Source organism: Pelophylax lessonae (genome assembly GCF_965119305.1).
Source record: "Pelophylax lessonae genome assembly, chromosome: 2".
In the NCBI taxonomy this organism is placed as follows: Eukaryota; Metazoa; Chordata; class Amphibia; order Anura; family Ranidae; genus Pelophylax; species Pelophylax lessonae.
This window is the reverse complement of record NC_138769.1, coordinates 73318667-73339904: the sequence shown is the minus strand read 5'-3', so window position 1 is coordinate 73339904 and position 21238 is coordinate 73318667. Positions and strand designations below refer to the sequence as shown.

The following is a 21238-nucleotide window of genomic DNA, read 5'->3' as shown; positions in this document are numbered from 1 at the left end:
TTATAATTACAAAGTTATAGATACAGATGAGTGCTTTATTCATATTGCTGGCTTATCACTGTCTACACAGCTCTGACACCTGTCACTCAGTTATCTGTTATCCTGTTATGCTTGCCAGTGGCCGTGGTATTCGGAAACAGATATACTGAGAGCAAAAGACAGAGGTGAGGCTGCAGTAAGATGTTGACACTAATTGGTGAAGCAGCTTTATAATAAACTAGGGAAGGGTTAAAGTGATATTAAAGTCTCTTTTTTTTGTTAAAAATAACAAACCTCATACTTACCTGCTCTGTAATTTTGCACTGAGCAGCCCGGATCCTCCTCTTCTCGGGTCCCTCTTCAGCGCTCCTGGCCCCTTACTCCTGTTGAGTGTCCCACAGAAAGCAGCTTGCAATAGGAGCACCCAATCCGAGCCGCAGCTCTGTGTGTCAATTCAGACACAGAGCCACGGCCGGGCCCTCTCTCTCACCTCGTTGGCTCACTGACTTTGATTGACAGCAGCGGACGCCAATGACGCTGCACTGCCCTCTCAGCCAATGAGGAGGGAGAGTCCTGGGCAGCCAAGACACTCCTGCAACATTGCTGGATTATTATGGGCTCAGGTAAGTATTAGGGAGCTGAGGGGGGCTGCTGCACACAGAAGGCTTTTATCTTAATGTATAGAATGCATTATGATAAAAATCCCTCTGACTTTACAACCACTTTGAAACAGAAAGTGAAGTAGAATGCAGAAAGCAAAAAAAAAATAACGTGTTTTAGAGATGTAGAAGGGAGTGAAAGGACATTTCTAAAATGTGATGGGAATTTTGATCTTAAACAGTAGTCACCACAACAGGTTTTCCCTCTTGGAAGATCTACCTTTAAATCTAGTTCTGGTAACAAGTGTAAAATTGTGGATTTTCCATCACTTCCTATCTTGATGGACAAGGCAATAACAGAGCCTGAATCTATCTAGAGGGGACATATACAACAATGAGAATGTGTTAAAGTCCTTTTCTAATCTATTTTAAACTAAAAAAGAAAAGGTCAGGTATACTAAAATGTCATACAATAACATAGATTGAAAGGGTACTTTAATATGCCATGAAAATATAAGGTCCATTTTCTGTCAGATCCTCAACCCCTAACACAAAACGCTTGAAAAAAAATCCCTCTAAAATGTTTACAAAAATATTTACTGGCTTCATATGCTTCTAGGAGGTGCTTCACCGCTGTCTCCTGGGAAAGCATAGCTCTGAAAATTAAAAAAAAAATCCAGCTTTCCTGGGTGGCAGTGGTGATGGCATGCTGGCATCACACACACCCATCAGAAGCCGAGGCTGTTGTAAGTATTTGTTTTAAACTTTATCTTTTAAGGTTTTTTTTACATTTTGTGTTGGAAGAGGGGGTATCGTGGGGCTGACAGTATATGTTTCTAACCCAGTATTGCAGCTTAAAGGCTAAGTTCACCTTTTCAAGCAGAATTTTACTTTTCATAATAAATAGAAGTCTTTTCTAATGTTCATTTACACCTAAGCTATCCCAATTTGCTTATCTCTCAATGACTTAATCCATGGCAGCTTTGATTTTGCACCTCTCTGTTTAAAGTCAAAAGAATTGCATCTTAGCCCCTCATTTCCTGTATCTTTATATGGCCATCTAAGAACCTTTATAGCTCATCATGCACTGCCTCACTGCATCCCTTCCTTCCAATGGTTTTTACATCCCAAAGAATGAATACCAATAATGGAGAAGTTTCTTTAGGTGAAAATGGAAAGCTGTGGTTATGCTTCCTAGAATATAGAGAAAGCTTTTTCTTTTCTGCAACAGAGGAACATTAAAGGCATATAGTACATAGGGAAGCTGGGATTTAGAAAAAAAAAGTTAACTTAGCCCTAAAATGTCAGAGCCATTGGAATCTACAGAGTGAAGTAAACTACAGAGAGGGCAGGGATGAGTTGCTCTTGATCAGATTACATGAAGACAGCTCATTCTTTTTTAGATCACGATCAGTTCGTTTTGAGAAAATGGCTTACATGCTAGGTAGACAAATCCATTAAAAATGATTTCCAGTTCCTTCCAGGGTCATCGGCTGTATATCCTGACACTGGTAATCAGGTAAAATCTTAAATTAAAAGCACGAGTAAAGCTTATCTTCACATCCCTAAGAATCCAGCAGTCTGCAGATCAGTGTTAAGCAGAGAGAACCAGCAAGCTCCTATACACACTACAAATCTGATATATGAATGAAGGAACATTTCCCTTTACCTGTGGCAGGCTGTTACATTGTTGAAAAGTGAACATAAACCTTGCTGAAGTTGCATATAAACAGTTGAATTCACTGTTGATAAACTCACATGTGCATTATAATACAGATCCCCTTGTCTTTAATATCTGGCATGTAATCCACTAAAAGCATTTTCTGCCACATCATCAAGCAGCTTCAACATAAACCTAATTAAGGGATAATGGCAGGTTGACAATTATTCCCAGTTCTCTATTTTAAAGCATATCTATAGTTCTGTGTTTTATTTTTTTTCTATAATTGCACATTTAGAGCCCCCCATATAATGTGCGCTAACAGAGCTTGTGTTTAAATTAATGGGAATATTTTAAAGATCAGCGCTTTCTACAGTTTTAGCAAGAACAGCAATCAAGATAATTAGACAGGTGTGGATGCTATTTCAGTACAGGAATGCCATCTCACATTTGGCTGCTAAATTATTTAGCACACAGCTTTAAAGGAATATTAAAAATAATGGTATTTTCTATATCTAGTAAGACAATTTGATGTAAGGGTCATTTGGTCTACTGTATAATATGGCGATTGGTATCGGCGCTACCTTACAGTATAAAAACGTGACTACCCCAAAGTGTAAGTGAAGATATATAAGGGTGTCAACAGAAAATGTTTATTTGTGAGGAAATAAAATGAGATAAACAATACGTGTGTGTTTATTAAGTTTCAAATAAAAAACAAATATAGTGATACATGTGCAATATGCATATCGAAAACGGTGGAAAAAAATATATAATGGGGGGGGGGGGGGGGCGGGGGGTGTTCCCACAACCACAAGTGTTATATCAGGTATATACTTATTCCTGATATATTTGTGCCACACAAGTATTGAAAAATAAACAGGTGCTGCTGTGCAGAGTTCGAAAATGACCACAACCACAAGTGTTATATCAGGACTTCCCTGATATATGTGCCACACATGTGCTAAAAATAAGCAAAAGCTACTGTGCAGAGTCCAAAGAGTCCACTAGGTGGCGTCTGCAATACGACCTGTGTAGCTGTATGGGGGGTCTCTTCTCCGTATTTGGGGGAGCACTTCCGAGCCGGTGGTCTGGTGCCCTAAATGCTCATAACGAAAGAAGGCCCCAAAGTGAATAGATAATCCATACAATAACGGCAAAAAAGCGCAGTACACTCACTGTTAAGATGATCTGGATCAGAGTAGACAAAAAACAGTTCGCGCCGGGATGCTTCCGCGTTCCACGGCCGACAACCGGAAGTGACGTTGCACGTTCTAGACTCCGCCCTACGCGTTTCGTCAGAGGGACGTCAACTGGAGCGGCGTCAACTAAGCGTACTCCCGGACTTTTTATAGCCGCCCGTATCCAAGCAACGGAGGGGACGGGCCGACACCGTCATCTTGTTACACCCTCTCCGGAGGCCATATTGCTCCACCACAGGCTTCAATGCAAGGATATGCAGGGGAACGGCCATATTCTCATCATCTCCGATCGATAGCTATAACCGAGTGTAATGCGATTCTGTTTGCCAGACATATTTTTTCAAAAAATCCTTTTATTAATGACAACAATTCTAAAAACAAAATCTCAAAGAAACAACCTCCAAGATAGAGATTGACATTTTGAGAAATCTCATGAAAAAAATATATAAAAAAAGAAATGAAAAAAAGAGAAAAAATATATAATATAAAGGTCAGATGTAGCATAATCTTATTTAAACCAAAATGTGGAACCCCAAAAAAAGGGGGAAAAAATAGTATGTGAAAGAAAAATAAAAATAAGTAAATATATTCCAACGAATATTTGTATTCAAAGAACCCGATGTATATCGGGAGGAAGGACACAGGAAACAAAAAAAACAAAACAAAAAGTGATCCCTAATTGCATTGGAAGAAGGTGATGTATTGGATGGTGGTGAGGAAAAAATACTATCGGGACCAAAGTGAAGAAACAACTTAAGATTAAAAACAGAAATGGGTGATTTGTGAAAAGTGATGCTGGATGAGAAGGCTAAAGTGCATAAAAATATTACTTTACGTAAAAGAAACAATCAAAGATATGAAGGAAATTTTTTCCGGTAGTTGTGTCATCATGATATTTGTATTATTCTAGAACCAAAAATGATGCTGGATGAGAAGAGCTAATTTAATTCCCATTATAAAGTTAAAAAACTTTTTTGTAAAAAGCAACCCAAATAACATACCAAGGGTAAAAACTAGATAAAATCAATATTATGTTATATAAATTCTTTGTTTCATATGTAAAAAATTATTATAGCAACAGGGTTAGACGTAAAATTTCCCGTACCCATCACATATCATGATGGTGTTGGATAAGGAGGTAAAATATTTCAAAAGTGGAGGAACTCCTATAAAATAGGCTTTAATTAGACTGATGCTGGATGAGAAAGATGGGACAAATTCTAAAATTGTTTAAAACATATAAAAATCACAAAAAATAAAAAAATAAAAATTAAAAATTAAAAGGAAGTAAAAATAAAAAATTATATAAAAACCGACCAGGGAGATATTTGAGATAAAATCCCAATCCTAAAAAAACCCCATATTAAAAGTGTAAAAAAAGGGGGAAGAGGTTTTTTAATAATAAAAAGGGAAGGGATTTTATTTAAAACGAAGCATCTAAGAACCTTAAAAGGGATGTTAAACGAGGAAAACTTATGTGTCTGTGATGAAACAATTCAAGTCTATATCCGCATTTAACCCTTCCGGACGGAGAGATCTCATCATGTAAATCCACTTGGTTTCATTACGTGAAACCAATCTTCGTTTGTTACTGCCCCTCCAATCTCCTTTTATCCTATCTATCGCATAAAAAGTGAGTCCGGAGGGGTCCTTAGCATGTACCTCTTTAAAATGTCTCGACAGGGTATGTTTTTCAAAGCCCTTTTTGATATTCTTGATGTGCTCACGTATTCTCACGTACAACTGGCGGGTAGTTCTCCCAATATATTGTAAACGGCAAGGACACTCTATGACATATGTGACGTAAGAGCTCATGCAGGTGATGGTGTCCTTGATCCTGAACTTTTCTCCTGTAGTGTTTGATTTGAAATGGGTGATTTTTCTGGGTTGTTTTCTATTTGTCCTACATGGTAGACACTTCTTACATCTAAAAAAACCATTGATGCTGGTGGGAAGGGTGATCTGTTTTGGGGGGTTAATGACATTTTTAACCAGTCTGTCTCTTAGTGTGGGGGCTCTTCTATATATAAAGGATGGTTTTTTTGGCAGGATCTTTTTGAGTGTTTGATCCGCTGTAAGGATAGGCCAATGCTTTCTTATTATTTTCTCGACTTCCTTATGTTGCCTATTGAAGCCAGTGATAAAGGCAAATTCGTAATTGTTTTTTCTTTCTTTCTTCTCTTTATCCTTGATGAGTTCTTCTCTATTCATGTTCCTTACTATTTCCTTGAGGTTCTTTAGTTCCTTTTTGTTATACCCCTTTTCTATAAATCTTTCAATAAGGAGATCAGCCTGTATGTCATAGTCTCGAGCATTACTACAGTTCCTACGAATCCGTAATAATTGCCCCTTAGGGATGTTCCCCAACCATTGCGGGTGATGACAACTTCTTTTAGGAATGTAACCGTTTTTATCAGTTTTTTTAAAAAAAGTCTTGCTAAATATCTTTCCATCTTGTTTAAATAGTTCCAGGTCCAGGTATGCTATTTGTTGTCTGTCCCAGTTCCCTGTGAACGTTATTCCATATCTGTTTCCGCTAATCTCATCAAAGAAGTTTTGTAAGCTTTCTTCATCCCCTCGCCATACTAGGATGATATCATCTATATACCTTTTGTAATATTTCAGATTGGGTCTATCCACACTGAAGACCTGTTCCTCTTCCCATTTCTGCATGAAAATATTGGCGACGCTTGGTGCGTATTTGGCTCCCATTGCCACACCCTTTATCTGCTCGTAGTATTTACCCTTGTACCAGAAGTAATTTGAGTTCATAGTCATTTTAAGACCTTCAAGGATAAAGTGCATTTGTGCTTGTCTGAGGTCAGTATATTTATGTAGCGCCCAGTCAACACTATCTAACCCATCGCTCTGTATGATGTTCGTATACAAAGAATTTACGTCTATGGTTACTAGAATGTCTTCTTCTGTGACAGTTATATTCTGAATTTCATGGAGTAACTGTTTGCTATCTCTGAGGTACGATCTTCCTTTTGGTACTAGGGGTTGTAGGAATTTGTCCAGATATTCCCCCAGACGTGAATGCACAGAATTTATACCACTTACTATCGGGCGCCCTGGAGGCTTCTTTTCATCCTTGTGGATCTTCGGTAGGAAATAGATTACCGGTGTTCTGGCTGCTTCCAATTGGAGATATTCTGCCTCTTTATTGTTTAAAATTCCCATTCTCTTTCCTTTTGAAATAAAATCTTTTAAAACCTTTTGTAACTTCATCTTGGGATTTCCTGGTAGTTTTTTGTACGTGTCTTCTGCATTTATCAGTCTTTCAAGTTCCTCCTCATAATCTTTCTGGTTTAAAATGACTAGACCGCCCCCTTTGTCTGCTGGTCTGATTATGATCCCTTTTCTCTTTTCCAGTTTTCTTATAGTGTCCCATATATTCTGTTCCTTCCTTCTTTGGATTTTTAAATTCCTAATTTCGTCCTCTACCATTCTTTTAAAAACTTCTAGATTTTCGTTTTGTGGGTTTTTGGGATTAAAAGTGGACTTGTTCTTTAAAAGAGTATGTTTAAATTTGGTTGTTGTTAGAGGGGTATTCTTGTTCTTCTTAATTTCGAAGAATTTTTTAATATTGATCTTTCTAATATATTTTTGAAGGTCAATGTATGCCTCAAACTTGTCCAAATTCTTATCCGGGGCATATTTAAGGCCCAAATCCAATAATTTAAGTTCCTCCTCATCAAACACTACTCCACTGAGGTTAAATATTCCTTTGCCTAATAAACCCTTCTTCTTTTTCTTTGTCCCTCCACGCTTTCCCCTTGGTTTTCGTTTCTTCCGTACTCGAAGTATCTCGGTGGTTCTTCCCTCCTGTTGAAATTGAACCCTTCTGCTCTCATAGTTTCTCCGCGATCTATTTGGGACCTTGGACCTCTCCGGTCTTCTCTCCATGGAGTGTGATGACCATTGGGTGGTCTCTGGTATCCTCTCTGTCCTCCCTGTTGTGTATCTCGTCTCCATGGCTGTTGCCATCCGTTGTTCCTTCCCCTTTCCTGCTGCCATCCGTTGTGTCTTCCTTGTTCTCGTTGCCAACCGTTGTTCCTCCAATCGTTGTGATATCTCGGTGGACCCCCTCCTCTTGGGGGTCTTCCCCTGTTGCCTCTTGGAAAAAAATTCCCTTGCCTAGGGCCTTGATCCTCATATCTGACTTCCTGTTGGTATCTCAGCGGGGAGAATCTATTGGATGTGCTAATCCGAGTTGGATTAAAAGCTGGAGTTCCATTGGCTCTGGTGTTTGCATGTGTATTGGTCCTAGGATGGGAGGTGGAAGGTTCTGGTTCCCAATCTGTATCCATGTTGTCCTCAATTTCAGTTCCTGGTGTTCTAGGTGTTCTTGGGGTTCCTACTTCTAACCAAGGATCGTTTTCGTCATCTCCCATCTCAGAGGGTTCCCTGGACGTTAAGTCGATGGGGTCCACACTGCTACCTTGACCATTATACAATTCATCCAGTTGCCATTTGTAAACATTTTGGTTCCTGTAATCCAATATGTCTCTTTTGTATTTCTTTTGTTTTTTGGCCTGGATGGTCTTATCATATTTTAGTATGGATTCCTGTAGACTCTTTTCCTTATTTTTATATTCAGTGGTTTCGGCATGGGGGGCTAATTGTTCCTTCAACTGGATGATGGTGGCTTCAATTTTCTTTAGTTTATATTGCCTCCTTTTGATAATGATACCTAATAACTCTTTCTCACATTTATTGAAGAAATGATACCATTCTTCCAACAAGGTGGTATCCGTTATGTGATCATTAGGAGATATATCCCACCTAAGTCTCCTGGGTGTTATACTTTCCCGGCTATATTTTTCTAAGGTGGCGATATCCCACCATACCCTCAATTGTTTCTCCATATTTTGTTTTAATTGTTTGAACGAGCCCTCCATGTCCTGTCTTTGTATAATCGTTACTTGATCAAAGATCTCCTCTACATTAACCTGTCTCCCAGTCATATACTTAAATATATCCATTGCTGCTAGGTCTGGTTGTATACCACCAAAGGATGGTTAACAAAGCTGTACGGTAAGGGGAGGATGACCAGCGCTATGGATTAAAGATATATGAGGGGACAGATAGATAAATAAATAGAAGGTGTGAGCTGCCACCAATCAACCCTTAAGTGCAAGGGTGAAAGTGAAATGTATAATATGGCGATTGGTATCGGCGCTACCTTACAGTATAAAAACGTGACTACCCCAAAGTGTAAGTGAAGATATATAAGGGTGTCAACAGAAAATGTTTATTTGTGAGGAAATAAAATGAGATAAACAATACGTGTGTGTTTATTAAGTTTCAAATAAAAAACAAATATAGTGATACATGTGCAATATGCATATCGAAAACGGTGGAAAAAAATATATAATGGGGGGGGGGGGGGCGGGGGGTGTTCCCACAACCACAAGTGTTATATCAGGTATATACTTATTCCTGATATATTTGTGCCACACAAGTATTGAAAAATAAACAGGTGCTGCTGTGCACGTTAGTCTACGTTGGTCTACGTTAGATATTTTTTGGATTTTGCAGTGGACATTGGTGGGTGTCATCACACCTTTGTGCTTTTTTATTCCTCACAAATTCCAGTTGTGAAGTCTGCGCAAATTCTAGAATCCCCCACCCATCCCCCAAAAAAAAAAAAAAACTGCATGATCCAGCTGTCTCTGATGCTGACACCTAAAGGCTAACCACCTTTGTGTGCATTTTCAGTAACATATACAGTGAACTTATTCTAAAGTTGTCACCAATGTAATTGCTTTCCTTAATTTTGCCCATTATTTTGTAATCTCTGATAGATTTTTCCTCTAACAGTTTCAGATTCTTTTATAATTTTTTAAGGTTTTACAAGGCAGGAAGTGAAGGAAAATCTGCAAGGGACAAAGACAGTAATAAAAAGTGGACAGGGTATATGTCTTCCCTTACTCTGCTTTTTTATTGTCTGTGTTACTGTTGGTGAACTATCCACACTAGTCAGTTTAATAGGACCCCAGATAGAAGTAAAACCTGACAGAGGTTCTCCCCAACTCTATCTAAAGCTAAAAAAGTGATATTTGATTGACTGACTTTTTACTTGTGTCTTGCTCCAGATGAAGTGCTCATGCCATATAGCAAGCCAAATTTCCCATCACCTGGGGGTCACAGTTCATCTGGTACAACGTCTTCGAAAGATTCCACAGGACCAAGAAAAGGAGACATTATGAGGGGTCACCAGCGCAATGCCATTGATTTTCTGGACGTAGGATATTTGGGGCCAAACAGTCAAGGACAGTTTACAGGTGAATTATGTAAGTAATAATGTCAGTAATACAAATAGTATAAATCTATAATGCATGTAAAAGTGGGATGAGATAATAAAGCAGGGCACAAACCAACAATGAAATGCAAAGGAACCAATGGCAACCTGATCCTATCTTTATCAGTTTACAGCAGCCAGAGCAATGAAAGATGTTTGCTGAATGATTGCTATACAGTAGTAACTGCTTTCCATTTCCTTCCATTATCATGAATTTTTCTATAGATGCAAAGATCAGTCAGGGATCGTAATATTAAATTACTGCTACATATATTTTTGCTAAACAAAAAAACATGGGAAAACTTCTCAAAGCATGCAAATGACTAGATATAATCACTGGTAACAGTTTACACATTTATAGACAATGCATTTTAGCTAATTGGTGGATGCTTACGACTAGGGTTGAGCGGACACCTAGATGTCCGTGTTCGACGGGTTCGGCCGAACTTTAAAAAAAAGTCCGGGTCCGTGTCCCGGACTTTTACCGAACTTTTCCCGGACACCGAACCCCATTGAAGTCAATGGGGACCCGAACTTTAAGGCACTAAAATGGCTCTAAAACACCAAAGGAAAGGGCTAGAGTGCTGCAAATGGCAGCAAAACGTAATTAAGAGCATGGCAAGTGCTCTGCAAACAAATGTGGATAGGGAAATAACTTAAAACAACAAAAAAAACCAGAAAAATAAAACAATGTTCTTCTTCATCTCTGAAGGACGAGGCCCATATGGAGTAGGAGGGAGGTTGAGGTGGTGGTGGATGTGGCGGTGACATAGGCGTGCGCACAGGGTGTGCTGGGTGTGCCTGGGCACACCCTAATCACCTAGGGCACATAGCATTGCCAGTGAGGAGATGGGAAAGATCTCCCTGGGACCTGCTCTGCTCTATTTCTCCTTGCCTACAGGTACATGGCCCCGATACATTACTCTCCCTGCTGGCAAACACATGCATGTGTATTTCAACTTTGGGGTGCACACCTTAATGCAATAGGCTGCGCACACCTATGGGCGGTGTAGGTGGAAGCGGCGGTGGAGGAGGACCAGGGCCGGATTAACAGCATCATGGGCTTGGTGCTGAGGATTTTGAAGGGCCTTAAGGGCCGTGCCTTGCCATGCACCCAGAGGAGGAAGGGTGCAGCCATGCATGCCTAATTCAACATGGGATGCTGTCTCTGAAGCCCATAAACACATCCATGCATCGCCAACTGTCCCTCCTTGTCCGGCCTTCACGCTGTGTGGGGAGGTTCTGAGGGTGCTGCCTGGGGAAGCAAGCATAGAAGCCAGACTTCTGTGTTTACAAGTGACAGAAGAGCGGTAACAGTGAATATGGCCAACCCGGGGCCTATATAAAAGGTAGGGGCCTGGAGCTGCAGCTCCAATAGCCCCTACATTAATCTGGCCCTGAGGAGGAGGACGAGGTAGCCAACACTGCTTCTTTTCAAAAATTTTAAATGAGGGTACACCCCAAAAGAGTGAGAAAGAGCAAAAATGGAACAATGGGTGGGTAAGGTCGGTATCCATTGCTATTCTGCATAAGGTACGGAAAAGTCCCGTGGGATCCATGCCTGGTTCATTTTAATGAACGTGAGCTTGTCCACATTGTCTCTGGACAGGCGGCTGCGCTTGTCTGTTATAACGCCCCCAGCCGTGCTAAATACCCGTTCAGATAATACACTGGCTGCAGGGCACGCCAGCACCTCCAAGGCGTAAAGGGCAAGCTCAGGCCATGTGCCCAATTTGGAGACCCAGAAGTTGAAGGGGGCAGACCCGTCATTCACTACATGTAGGCGTGTGCACACATACTGCTCCACCATGTTGGTAAAATGCTGCCTCCTGCTAAGACGTTCCATCTGAGCTGCTGGTGCTGCTGTTTGTTGTGGCGTGCTGACAAAGCTTTTCCACATTTCGGCCATGCTAACCCTGCCTTCTGAGGTGCTGGCGGTGCCCTGGTTGCGTTGGCGACCTCCTCCTCCTCCTCCTCTGCCTTGTGCTTCCACTGTGGCCCCGCTGTCAGATGGGAATGCCAGCAGCATGGCGTTTACCAGCGTGCGCTTGTACTCGCGCATCTTGCGATCGCGCTCCAGTGAGTGAATTAAGGACGGTACGTTGTCCTTGTAACGGGGATCCAGCAGCGTGGCCACCCAGTAATCAGCACAAGTTAGAATGTGGGCAACTCGGCGGTCGTTGTGGAGACACTGCAGCATGTAATCGCTCATGTGTGCCAGGCTGCCCAGAGGCAACGAAAGGCTGTCCTCTGTGGGAGGTGTATCGTCCGTGTCCTCTGTATCCCCCCAGCCACGCACCAGTGATGGCCATGAGCTGGCCTGGGTGCCACCCTGCTGTGAACATGGTTCCATCTCCTCCTCCAGCTCCTCCTCCTCCTCATCCTCCTCATCCTCCAGAACTGTGCCCCTGCTGGACAATTGCGTCCCTGGCGTTTGCGTGTGCAGGAACCCACCCTCGGAGCCCCTTGCGAATGACTGCCCTGAAAGCCTTGGAAATGTTACCTCTTCATCCTCCTCCTCCTCCTCATCCTGTGCCACATCCTCTTCCATCATCGCCCGAATTGTTTTTTCAAGGAGGCATAGAAGTGGGATAGTTAAGCTGAGAACGGCGTCATTGCCACTGGCCATGTTGGTGGAGTACTCAAAACAGCGCAACAAGGCACACAGGTCTCGCATGGAGGCCCAGTTAAATTAAATAGCGGAATAGAAAATATGATCCAAAAAAAGTGTATGTATATCACACGTACACAACCACACTGGGCCCCAATTACTATTGTTTGTACCCCTAAAAGGCTAGATGAGGAGTAGGGGGAGTATGGAACAGGCAGCACCCTCAAACCTTCAGAAGTATGAGATGAACCCCAACAACTTGGAAAGGTGGATCTCTCTCACACGTACCAACACAGACTATCCCCCAATTTAACTGATCCCCAAAGGTTTTTGATTAAATAGCGGAATAGAAAATATGATCCAAAAAAAGTGTATGTATATCACACGTACACAACCACACTAGGCCCCAATTACTATTGTTTGTACCCCTAAAAGGCTAGGAGTAGGGGGAGTATGGAACAGGCAGCACCCTCAAACCTTCAGAAGTATGAGATGAACCCCAACAACTTGGAAAGGTGGATCTCTCTCACACGTACCAACACAGACTATCCCCCAATTTAACTGATCCCCAAAGGTTTTTGATTAAATAGCGGAATAGAAAATATGATCCAAAAAAAGTGTATGTATATCACACGTACACAACCACACTAGGCCCCAATTACTATTGTTTGTACCCCTAAAAGGCTAGATGAGGAGTAGGGGGAGTATGGAACAGGCAGCACCCTCAAATCTTCAGAAGTATGAGATTGTGTTCACTGTACCCCACAAAGATTGAGTTCACTGCACCCCACAATGATTGTGTTCACTGCACCCCACAAAGATTGTGTTCACTGCACCTCACAAAGATTGTGTTCACTGTACCCCCCAAAGATTGTGTTCACTGCACCCCACAAAGATTCTGTTCACTGTACCCCACAAAGATTGTGTTCACTGCACCCTAAAAGGATGTTGTTCACTGCACCCCACAAAGATTGTGTTCACTGCACCCTAAAAGGATGTTGTTCACTGCACCCCAAAAAGATTGTGTTCACTGTACCCCCCCAAAGATTGTGTTCACTGCACCCCACAAAGATTGTGTTCACTGCACCCCAAAAAGATTGTGTTCACTGTACCCCCCAAAGATTGTGTTCACTGCACCCCAAAAAGATTGTGTTCACTGTACCCCCCAAAGATTGTGTTCACTGCACCCCACAAAGATTCTGTTCACTGTACCCCACAAAGATTGTGTTCACTGCACCCCAAAAAGATTGTGTTCACTGTACCCCCCCAAAGATTGTGTTCACTGCACCCCACAAAGATTCTGTTCACTGCACCCCACAAAGGATTTTGTTCACTGCACCCCAAAAAGATTGTGTTCACTGCACCCCAAAAAGGATTTTGATCACTGCACCCCAAAAAGGATGTTGTTCACTGCACCCCAAAAATGATTTTGTTCACTCCACCCCAAAAAGATTGTGTTCACTGTACCCCCCAAAGATTGTGTTCACTGCACCCCACAAAGATTCTGTTCACTGTACCCCACAAAGATTGTGTTCACTGCACCCCAAAAAAGATTGTGTTCACTGCACCCCAAAAAGGATGTTGTTCACTGCACCCCAAAAAGGATGTTGTTCACTCCACCCCAAAAAGATTGTGTTCACTGCACCCCACAAAGATTGTGTTCACTGCACCCCAAAAAGATTGTGTTCACTGCACCCCAAAATGATTTTGTTCACTGCACCCCAAAAAGGATTTTGTTCACTGCACCCCAAAAAGGATGTTGTTCACTCCACCCCAAAAAGATTGTGTTCACTGCACCCCAAAAAGATTGTGTTCACTGCACCCCACAAAGGATTTTGTTCACTGCACCCCAAAAAGATTGTGTTCACTGCACCCCAAAAAGGATGTTGTTCACTGCACCCCAAAAAGGATTTTGTTCACTGCACCCCAAAAAGATTGTGTTCACTGCACCCCACAAAGGATTTTGTTCACTGCACCCCACAAAGATTGTGTTCACTGCACACCAAAAAGGATTGTGTTCACTGCACCCCAAAAAGATTTTGTTCACTGCACCCCAAAAAGATTGTGTTCACTGCAGCCCAAAAAGATTGTGTTCACTGCAGCCCAAAAAGATTGTGTTCACTGCAGCCCAAAAAGATTGTGTTCACTGCAGCTCACACACAGAAAAATGGATGTGGATCACTGACACCTGCCTATCTCCAATCCCACACCACACAGCAATATCGATTGTAGTTTGTAGAACACAGTTTCCCTAAAATTCAGCAGACTCTGTCCCTAACAGGATTGAGAAGAGATCGTAGATCAGGATTGAGTGCAGATTCACCCCACCCCCCACACAGCAATATCGATTGTAGTTTGTAGAAGACACTGACCCTATAATTCAGCAGACTCTATCCCTAAAATGCCTACAACTCGCCCTGCCTAAACACTCCGACCTGTCCCTCAATTCTATCCGGACACAAATGGTTTTTTCCTGCCTATCTGTCCCTAATCAGCAGCCAGCACATTGATGTGTGCTCTGTCCCTTAGCTAAGCAGCAGAATGACGCTGCTGCGGCGGCTGCCTCGAACTTATAAAGACTTGGTCACATGCTTCAGACGGCCAATCACAGCTACTAAGACATTTGCAGGCATGGCTGGGATGGCTTAAGGCACACCAGTTAAACGATTGTTGATTGGCTGTTGAAAGCCCGCCATGAAAAGAGCGCCAAAGCATGCAAAACCCGGAAATAAAACGACCGAACACGGATTTTTACCCGAACATACAGTAAAGTGTCCGTGTCCGTGTTCGGGTAAAAAAAATCCAATTATTCGGTACGAACACGAATAATACAGTCCGTGTTCGCTCAACACTACTTACGACCACCAGTCCTGCATCCCTATAAATCACTTTCCTTCAAGAATACATTTCTGCTACTTTACTGTACAGTACTGTGTAAGTAAAGATTATTTAGGTGTTTTGCTTAAATCTAAAATGTTTATGTAGAGGTTTCCTGTAGCTAATTGCCTTCAAATCTATAAATTGTTTTCTTACATCTGTCAAATTTTTATATTATAGTATCATGTATTTATTTAATGGGTTTTGCACCTTGCTAGAACTAATGTAAAAACTTAATGAAGGAACAAAATGCCCCCTCAGCACTTGGAACATTGTCATTTTTCATCATGACTGCACCCTAATTATCTGCAACTGTATTATGTACGCTAGAAAATATAAACTGTATTGAACACCTCAATCCATCATTGTTTAGCAGCACTGAGATACTGTACACACTATTATGAAATTGAATTAATCTGTTATTTAGAATAGAATTCAGCAAACACCATATAGCAGGAAAATTGGTTTGCGAATGTTTTTAAAGCCCAACTGCAGCTTATACATACTGTATACTGTATACTGCCTTGGCTACAATACTCTTCCTCTCTCCTCGTCTGTCTGCTGAAATATCTCCATTTGACACTAGATGTCCTCAGTCTTCAATAGTAGATGAAACCTAGTTAACTGAGGACATCTAGTAAGTGCAGGATGTCATGGACCCCCACCCTGCACATTATAATGATATCAACGCCACTTTCTGTAACTCTGAGAACTGCCCAATGCAGGAGAAGAGTTGAAGAGCATGAGTATCCTGCAAGCCAAACTGATGACATCAGAAAAGGAAAGTATAAAATAAATAAAAAAAGAATAGGAAAAACTACTGGTGAGGGGGGAGTACTGTGAGCAGAGAAGGGTGGGCTGGAATTTTGTTTTAAGCAAGAGCCACTAAGTAAGGGCTTTAATCCAACCTTTTAACACACAAGAATCCTGTAGACATGAATCTACAAAGATCATCCATAGCAGCCCCTTGCTGCCACAGAAGAGATAGACTTCTGAGTATGAACATTGTTAGGCATTATTACTAAATATGCTAATGTTGCAGTAGAAGCTTTACCCACTTTTTATTGGGTATCAGCTATTCGTAGTATTGCAGAGAAAGCTGCACCACCACGTCTGTGCTATGATATATTTTGTCCAAACCACTCCTTAAAATAAATACATCTACAAGTAGAGACAGAATTAACAAAATATACCATATGTGAAAGTGGCTAAAGTTTTGTGGGAGCAGTTGTCATCTGTGCAAGAAGGCACAGATGAAAAAAAACATTGTCAAAAGTACTTCCGCTTTGTCACTCTAAAAAAAAAAAAAGTCCCCAAAAGTAACACAGATAGTGGTACAACTCTATCAGAAGCTTTAACTCCCTCTCTTTTTAAACATAAAAAGCTTTTGGTGGAGGTAGGCCTTAAAGAGACGGGGACAACATGCCTATTTAATGGAATCTCCTTAGAGCTCTCCTCCCTGACCTAGTTATATTCATCTTCAAAGGCCTCTACCACCACTCCTTCTTTCATAGCAGTGACAATAAAATATCTGGTGTTTACAGGTAGGGATCAACTTGGGTTTGGTCCAAACTGACTTCCGTTTGAACCCCTGAAATTAGTTGTACAACCCGCCTACTACATAAGCAGCGGGGATGCTCATGACATTATTGACCTAATATAGGGGGATCTCCCTCCTGCAGTTCATTGGGCCAGTGAAGATGTGATCAAGTTACATCTTCCCACATGTTGGGTCAAGCTGGATTTGTACTAAGTTCAGATCCTAACCTAGCTCATTCATTCTTCCAGGTATGGGAAGCATGTGACCTCTTTCCATCATGTAGTGCTTAGGTCTACCAGCCAACCAATAGGCATGAACACTCTCAAATGATAAAGGGGGTGATGTCATCACTTCCTGTAAGCTCCGACAGCAGTCTGACAACAGGTATTTTGTGGCAGCTGCTATGGAGGAAGGAGCTATGTCAAAGAGTCAGTGTTAAAGAGACTCTGGCAAGTTAATATGATTTTTTAAGGTAATTCATTTCCAAAGTAAAGCTGAAACACAACTTAAAAATGTACAGCATTCAGGAAGATTTGAAAAAAATATTCAATTGTACAGGGGCATTACAACATATGCCACAGTCAATTAATCATTTCTTTTGTCTTCTTCTGCAGAGTACTGAGAAGTTGTGATACAAGCTGCTGTATAGACCACTTGGTCTGGACTGATGAAAGTCAAGAGGAAACTCAAAAACAGTGCAATGGACTTTTTCATTATTTATGTACGATTGGAAGGACTAAAAATGCAATGTAAAGACACAAAAAAGTCACACATATCCACAGACAATTTACTTTTTTTTTTCCTTCTCTTATATACACACCATCCACCTTAAATATTTCTTGCCAGAAACAACACAAAAGAGGAATAAGGAATTACCATCAAGGACAAAAAAAGCATTTTGGCTTTGAATTTAGTTTTATTTGATTGCATTCCTATGCAAGCTTGCCCTCTTTTGTTCATATTATTATTATTCTATTTGTCTGTCCTTATTGTTATATTGTACTATATTGTATGTGAATTAATAGGCTGTCGTGCCATATAAAAAAACAAAAAGAAACAAAAAAAATTTTTTTTGTGTAACATTCATGTTTAAATTTTTGCACTGCAATTTTTATTTGATGATAAGCACAAACCTTACTCCTTGTGACACGGAGAGATGAGACTGAATGTGAATGGAGTTTTCTGTAATTTTAAAGCGAACTGCATATTGGACACATGCACAGGTACCGAATCCCAATGGGACTATGTGAGAGGTATTATGGAGAAGATTAAAAAAAAAAAAATTCTGGCAAACAAAAGATTGGAACAACAAGGATCTATAATAAGCAATATGTTTTTTTTCTTGCTTTGAATATGGTGAAACTCAATGTCATTGTTATATGAGAGTATGAATACATGTATTCACTTGTGGACCTGCATGTATGTACAATATATATTTATATATGCGCATATATTTTTGGATATGCACATATATAAGATACGCACATTTGTGTATATACATATATATTATGACTAACATCTTTTCTGGTTAATGTTGACTTTTTTGAACTTTGAATATTGTCTGGGACAGATTTGGGAATAAACTGCCTGTGTACAGTAAGATTTTGATTAGTCTATTCCACAGAATTAACAAGCATGTAATAGGTAGACCAATCATAATCTATTTAGTTCATTCCTGAAGGGTGCTTTTCCTATTACATGGCTGGTTGATTCAGCCAATCAGAACCTTACTGGGCATTGTCAGCTCAAAGATAGGCTTTGCGCACAACTTTAGGTGTGAGCCTAACACACTTGATTCTCTTCTGTTTCAAACTCAAGAGGAGGTGTTGCACAGAGCAGCCATTTGAATTCCAGCTGTCGTTTTTCTACTCTAAGTTAGAAAAAAAAAATCTGACTGGTTGCTTTGTGCAACACTGTGGTTTTATATCTATCATTTTTTTCATACCTAATAATCTAAGCCCTGTGTGTAAATATATATAAATATATGAAAAATGATAGGGAAGTGAAACAATCCCTGTCAATAAAAATAGGGTACTTGTGTTTTTTACATAAATTAGCAAATCACTACTATTAGTATTCAGGACATGAATAGCCAACCATCGTGGTAACCTGTAGGCTTGTACAAGAAAAACACCAAACTGCAAAGCAAAGTAACTTTTAGAAACCAATTTAAATATATTTTTTTCTTAACCTTGAGCTGAATGGGACCAGCATTTAATATAAGCAGTGTCCAACACCCCTTTTAATGTTGGTTTATACAACAATTGAAGGAATACCCTTTATCCCCTAATATAACAATCTGAGGATAGCTGTACGTGCTATAAGAACATTAAGTGCATGTCAGGCAGGGGTGTTATATCAGTACCCCCCAACCCCACAATGGCATTCTTAGCCTTCCAACACAGCTACTACTTTGACTAGATCCACATTTGTCCATTAACACATTTTGGGACAAGGTCTTCTAACTTGCCCAATTGTTAATACTTCTGAGAAGCCTCAGTCAAAGGTCTCCTAATGAAACTCTTGCCAGCTCACATAGCCATAGTGCATGAATATCATCTGATATCATTGGTTGACTGCTTTTTTTTTTGGTGCATTTAGCAAAAATAAAAAAAATAGCATACAGAGTAAACTTGGGACACCACAGAACCTGTGGCTATATTGACTTCCTTTACAAGCACTAGTGTATAGGAGTTTCTTCCCGAATTCTAGTCTTATTTATCTAACAGGAAAGTAGTATATAATAGAGGTCTTGTTACCTTAGGTCAAAAATTAGAACCTCAAATCTAGTCATGCTGTCAATCTTGCCCGGATCCATTAGGAGTAACAGAAGGATCAAAATACCTTTTTTGGAGATATGGTTGCTCAAGGTTCCCTCCTGTTTTGACCACCTAAGCCTTGACATTTGATCATGTGATCTCTGTTGAAGGGGTGAATCAGAGTTCCCAATGGATGTGACTGCCTTTTAGCTGCATCATGTAACCACTTTGGTGTTTGAGTATTTAGGTGGTACCACGGGGAGCCCAAAGTAGCATTTCTCCAGAAAAGTTAGGTATTTCAGCCCTTCTATTACTCTTTATATATCCATCCCAGCTAGACTGTTTCCATAGTTTTAGTCAATATTTATAAAGATTCCATTTAAACACCTTGTTCTATTGCTATCTTACACCTGGTAAGAGAAACAGATTACTCTCAGCATTATCCTGAAAATGGACATTAATTTCAGCCGAAATTGCAACTATTGCAAAATATGAAATCATGCTTTCTGTCTGACTTCCTCAAATTACTATTCTCATTTGATCCCATTTTTTTTAAATCTCGATTGAGACAAAGATTACATCCAAACAATCTGTGCTTCCTAAAGAAGATTTGTACAGCATGCACACATTTTGAGTCACTATTTGATCATTTGCAATTGAAAAAAATTCTGATGTATTTTTTGGTAGATTCTCCCTTGAGAAGACTGCAATGTGTTGCTGTCCTGCTGAGATGAAACCAATCATAAGAAAGATCACAGACAGATGATATTGTTTTTAGTCAGTCAGAGTAGATTTGAGGACACTGAGAAATGAAGATGAGTAAAGCACAATCACTGTGCTGCACTTTTAGTATAGAAGCACAACCCGTATATATAGTGAACAGATATGGCTGTCTCCGTGTACATATATAAAATGCTGATACACATTCATACAATTCTTTCTTTTAAACTGACCCTTTTGATACAGTATATATAAAAAAATACTTTAAAACAGATTCTAATTCTAGCTAGCGAGCTGCCTAGGTCTTTCAAATTGAAAAGTATGCTTATTTTTTTATACAGGAAATGTGACATGCTACTGTCTGACTGTAAGCCATGTGACATGCTACTATCTGGCCCTTGTCTTTTCTTGTCCAAGAGACATTTGGTCTCATTTTTCTGTTTTCTAAAATAGGAGCTGTCTCTATGAAGTAATCAGTCATGTTCCAACCGATGAGGAATGTCAACCATTTCTTATTTCATACTCTTATAAATGAGACCAAGCATGACCTTCTGTATATGGGCATGTGTCAGTCTTGCAAGATATTATTATATTGCAAGACTGACACATGCCCAGAAATCAAATTGTCATATGAAATACATTAGTTATGGTATGTATTTACTTTTATTTATAAGACCCCTGCCCTATGATCACAAATGCTGATAGATTATCTGAGCTGAGCCACCTCAACATTTTACTATTCAAAATTAATAGTATCGTCTTAGTGCACCCAACCACAATGATACTGTTAGTATATATCCAAATTCTATAAAGCACAGTAACAACCAAGTGCATACTTAAAAAGCCAACTAATATGTAAATAAAGAATAAACATATATATTAAAAAAAGCTGTAATCAAATTTTTTTTTCAGTTTAATTGATATTATTAAGTTCATTACATTTTATAATTTTACTAAATTCTATTCCATTTGTTAAATTTGTAG

General features: G+C 40.1%; 1 protein-coding gene across 11 annotated transcripts in view; it reads left to right on the top strand.

The window, feature by feature from the left end:
* ROBO2 (roundabout guidance receptor 2) overlaps positions 1-19096 on the top strand; it is a 1381003-nt gene extending 1361907 nt beyond the window's left edge. For 7 of the 11 annotated variants that reach the window (XM_082246198.1, XM_082246199.1, XM_082246195.1 and 4 more), the window contains 2 exons: positions 9542-9739; positions 17390-19095. In XM_082246198.1, the coding sequence (XP_082102324.1) occupies positions 9542-9739; positions 17390-17391 (200 nt within the window). In that variant the 3' untranslated portion in view covers positions 17392-19095. Of the gene's footprint in view, positions 1-9541; positions 9740-17389 lie in introns of all 11 variants that reach the window. The other 4 variants (XM_082246200.1, XM_082246196.1, XM_082246202.1 and 1 more) reach the window with 1 other exon arrangement.
* Positions 19097-21238: the final 2142 nt, after the last annotated feature.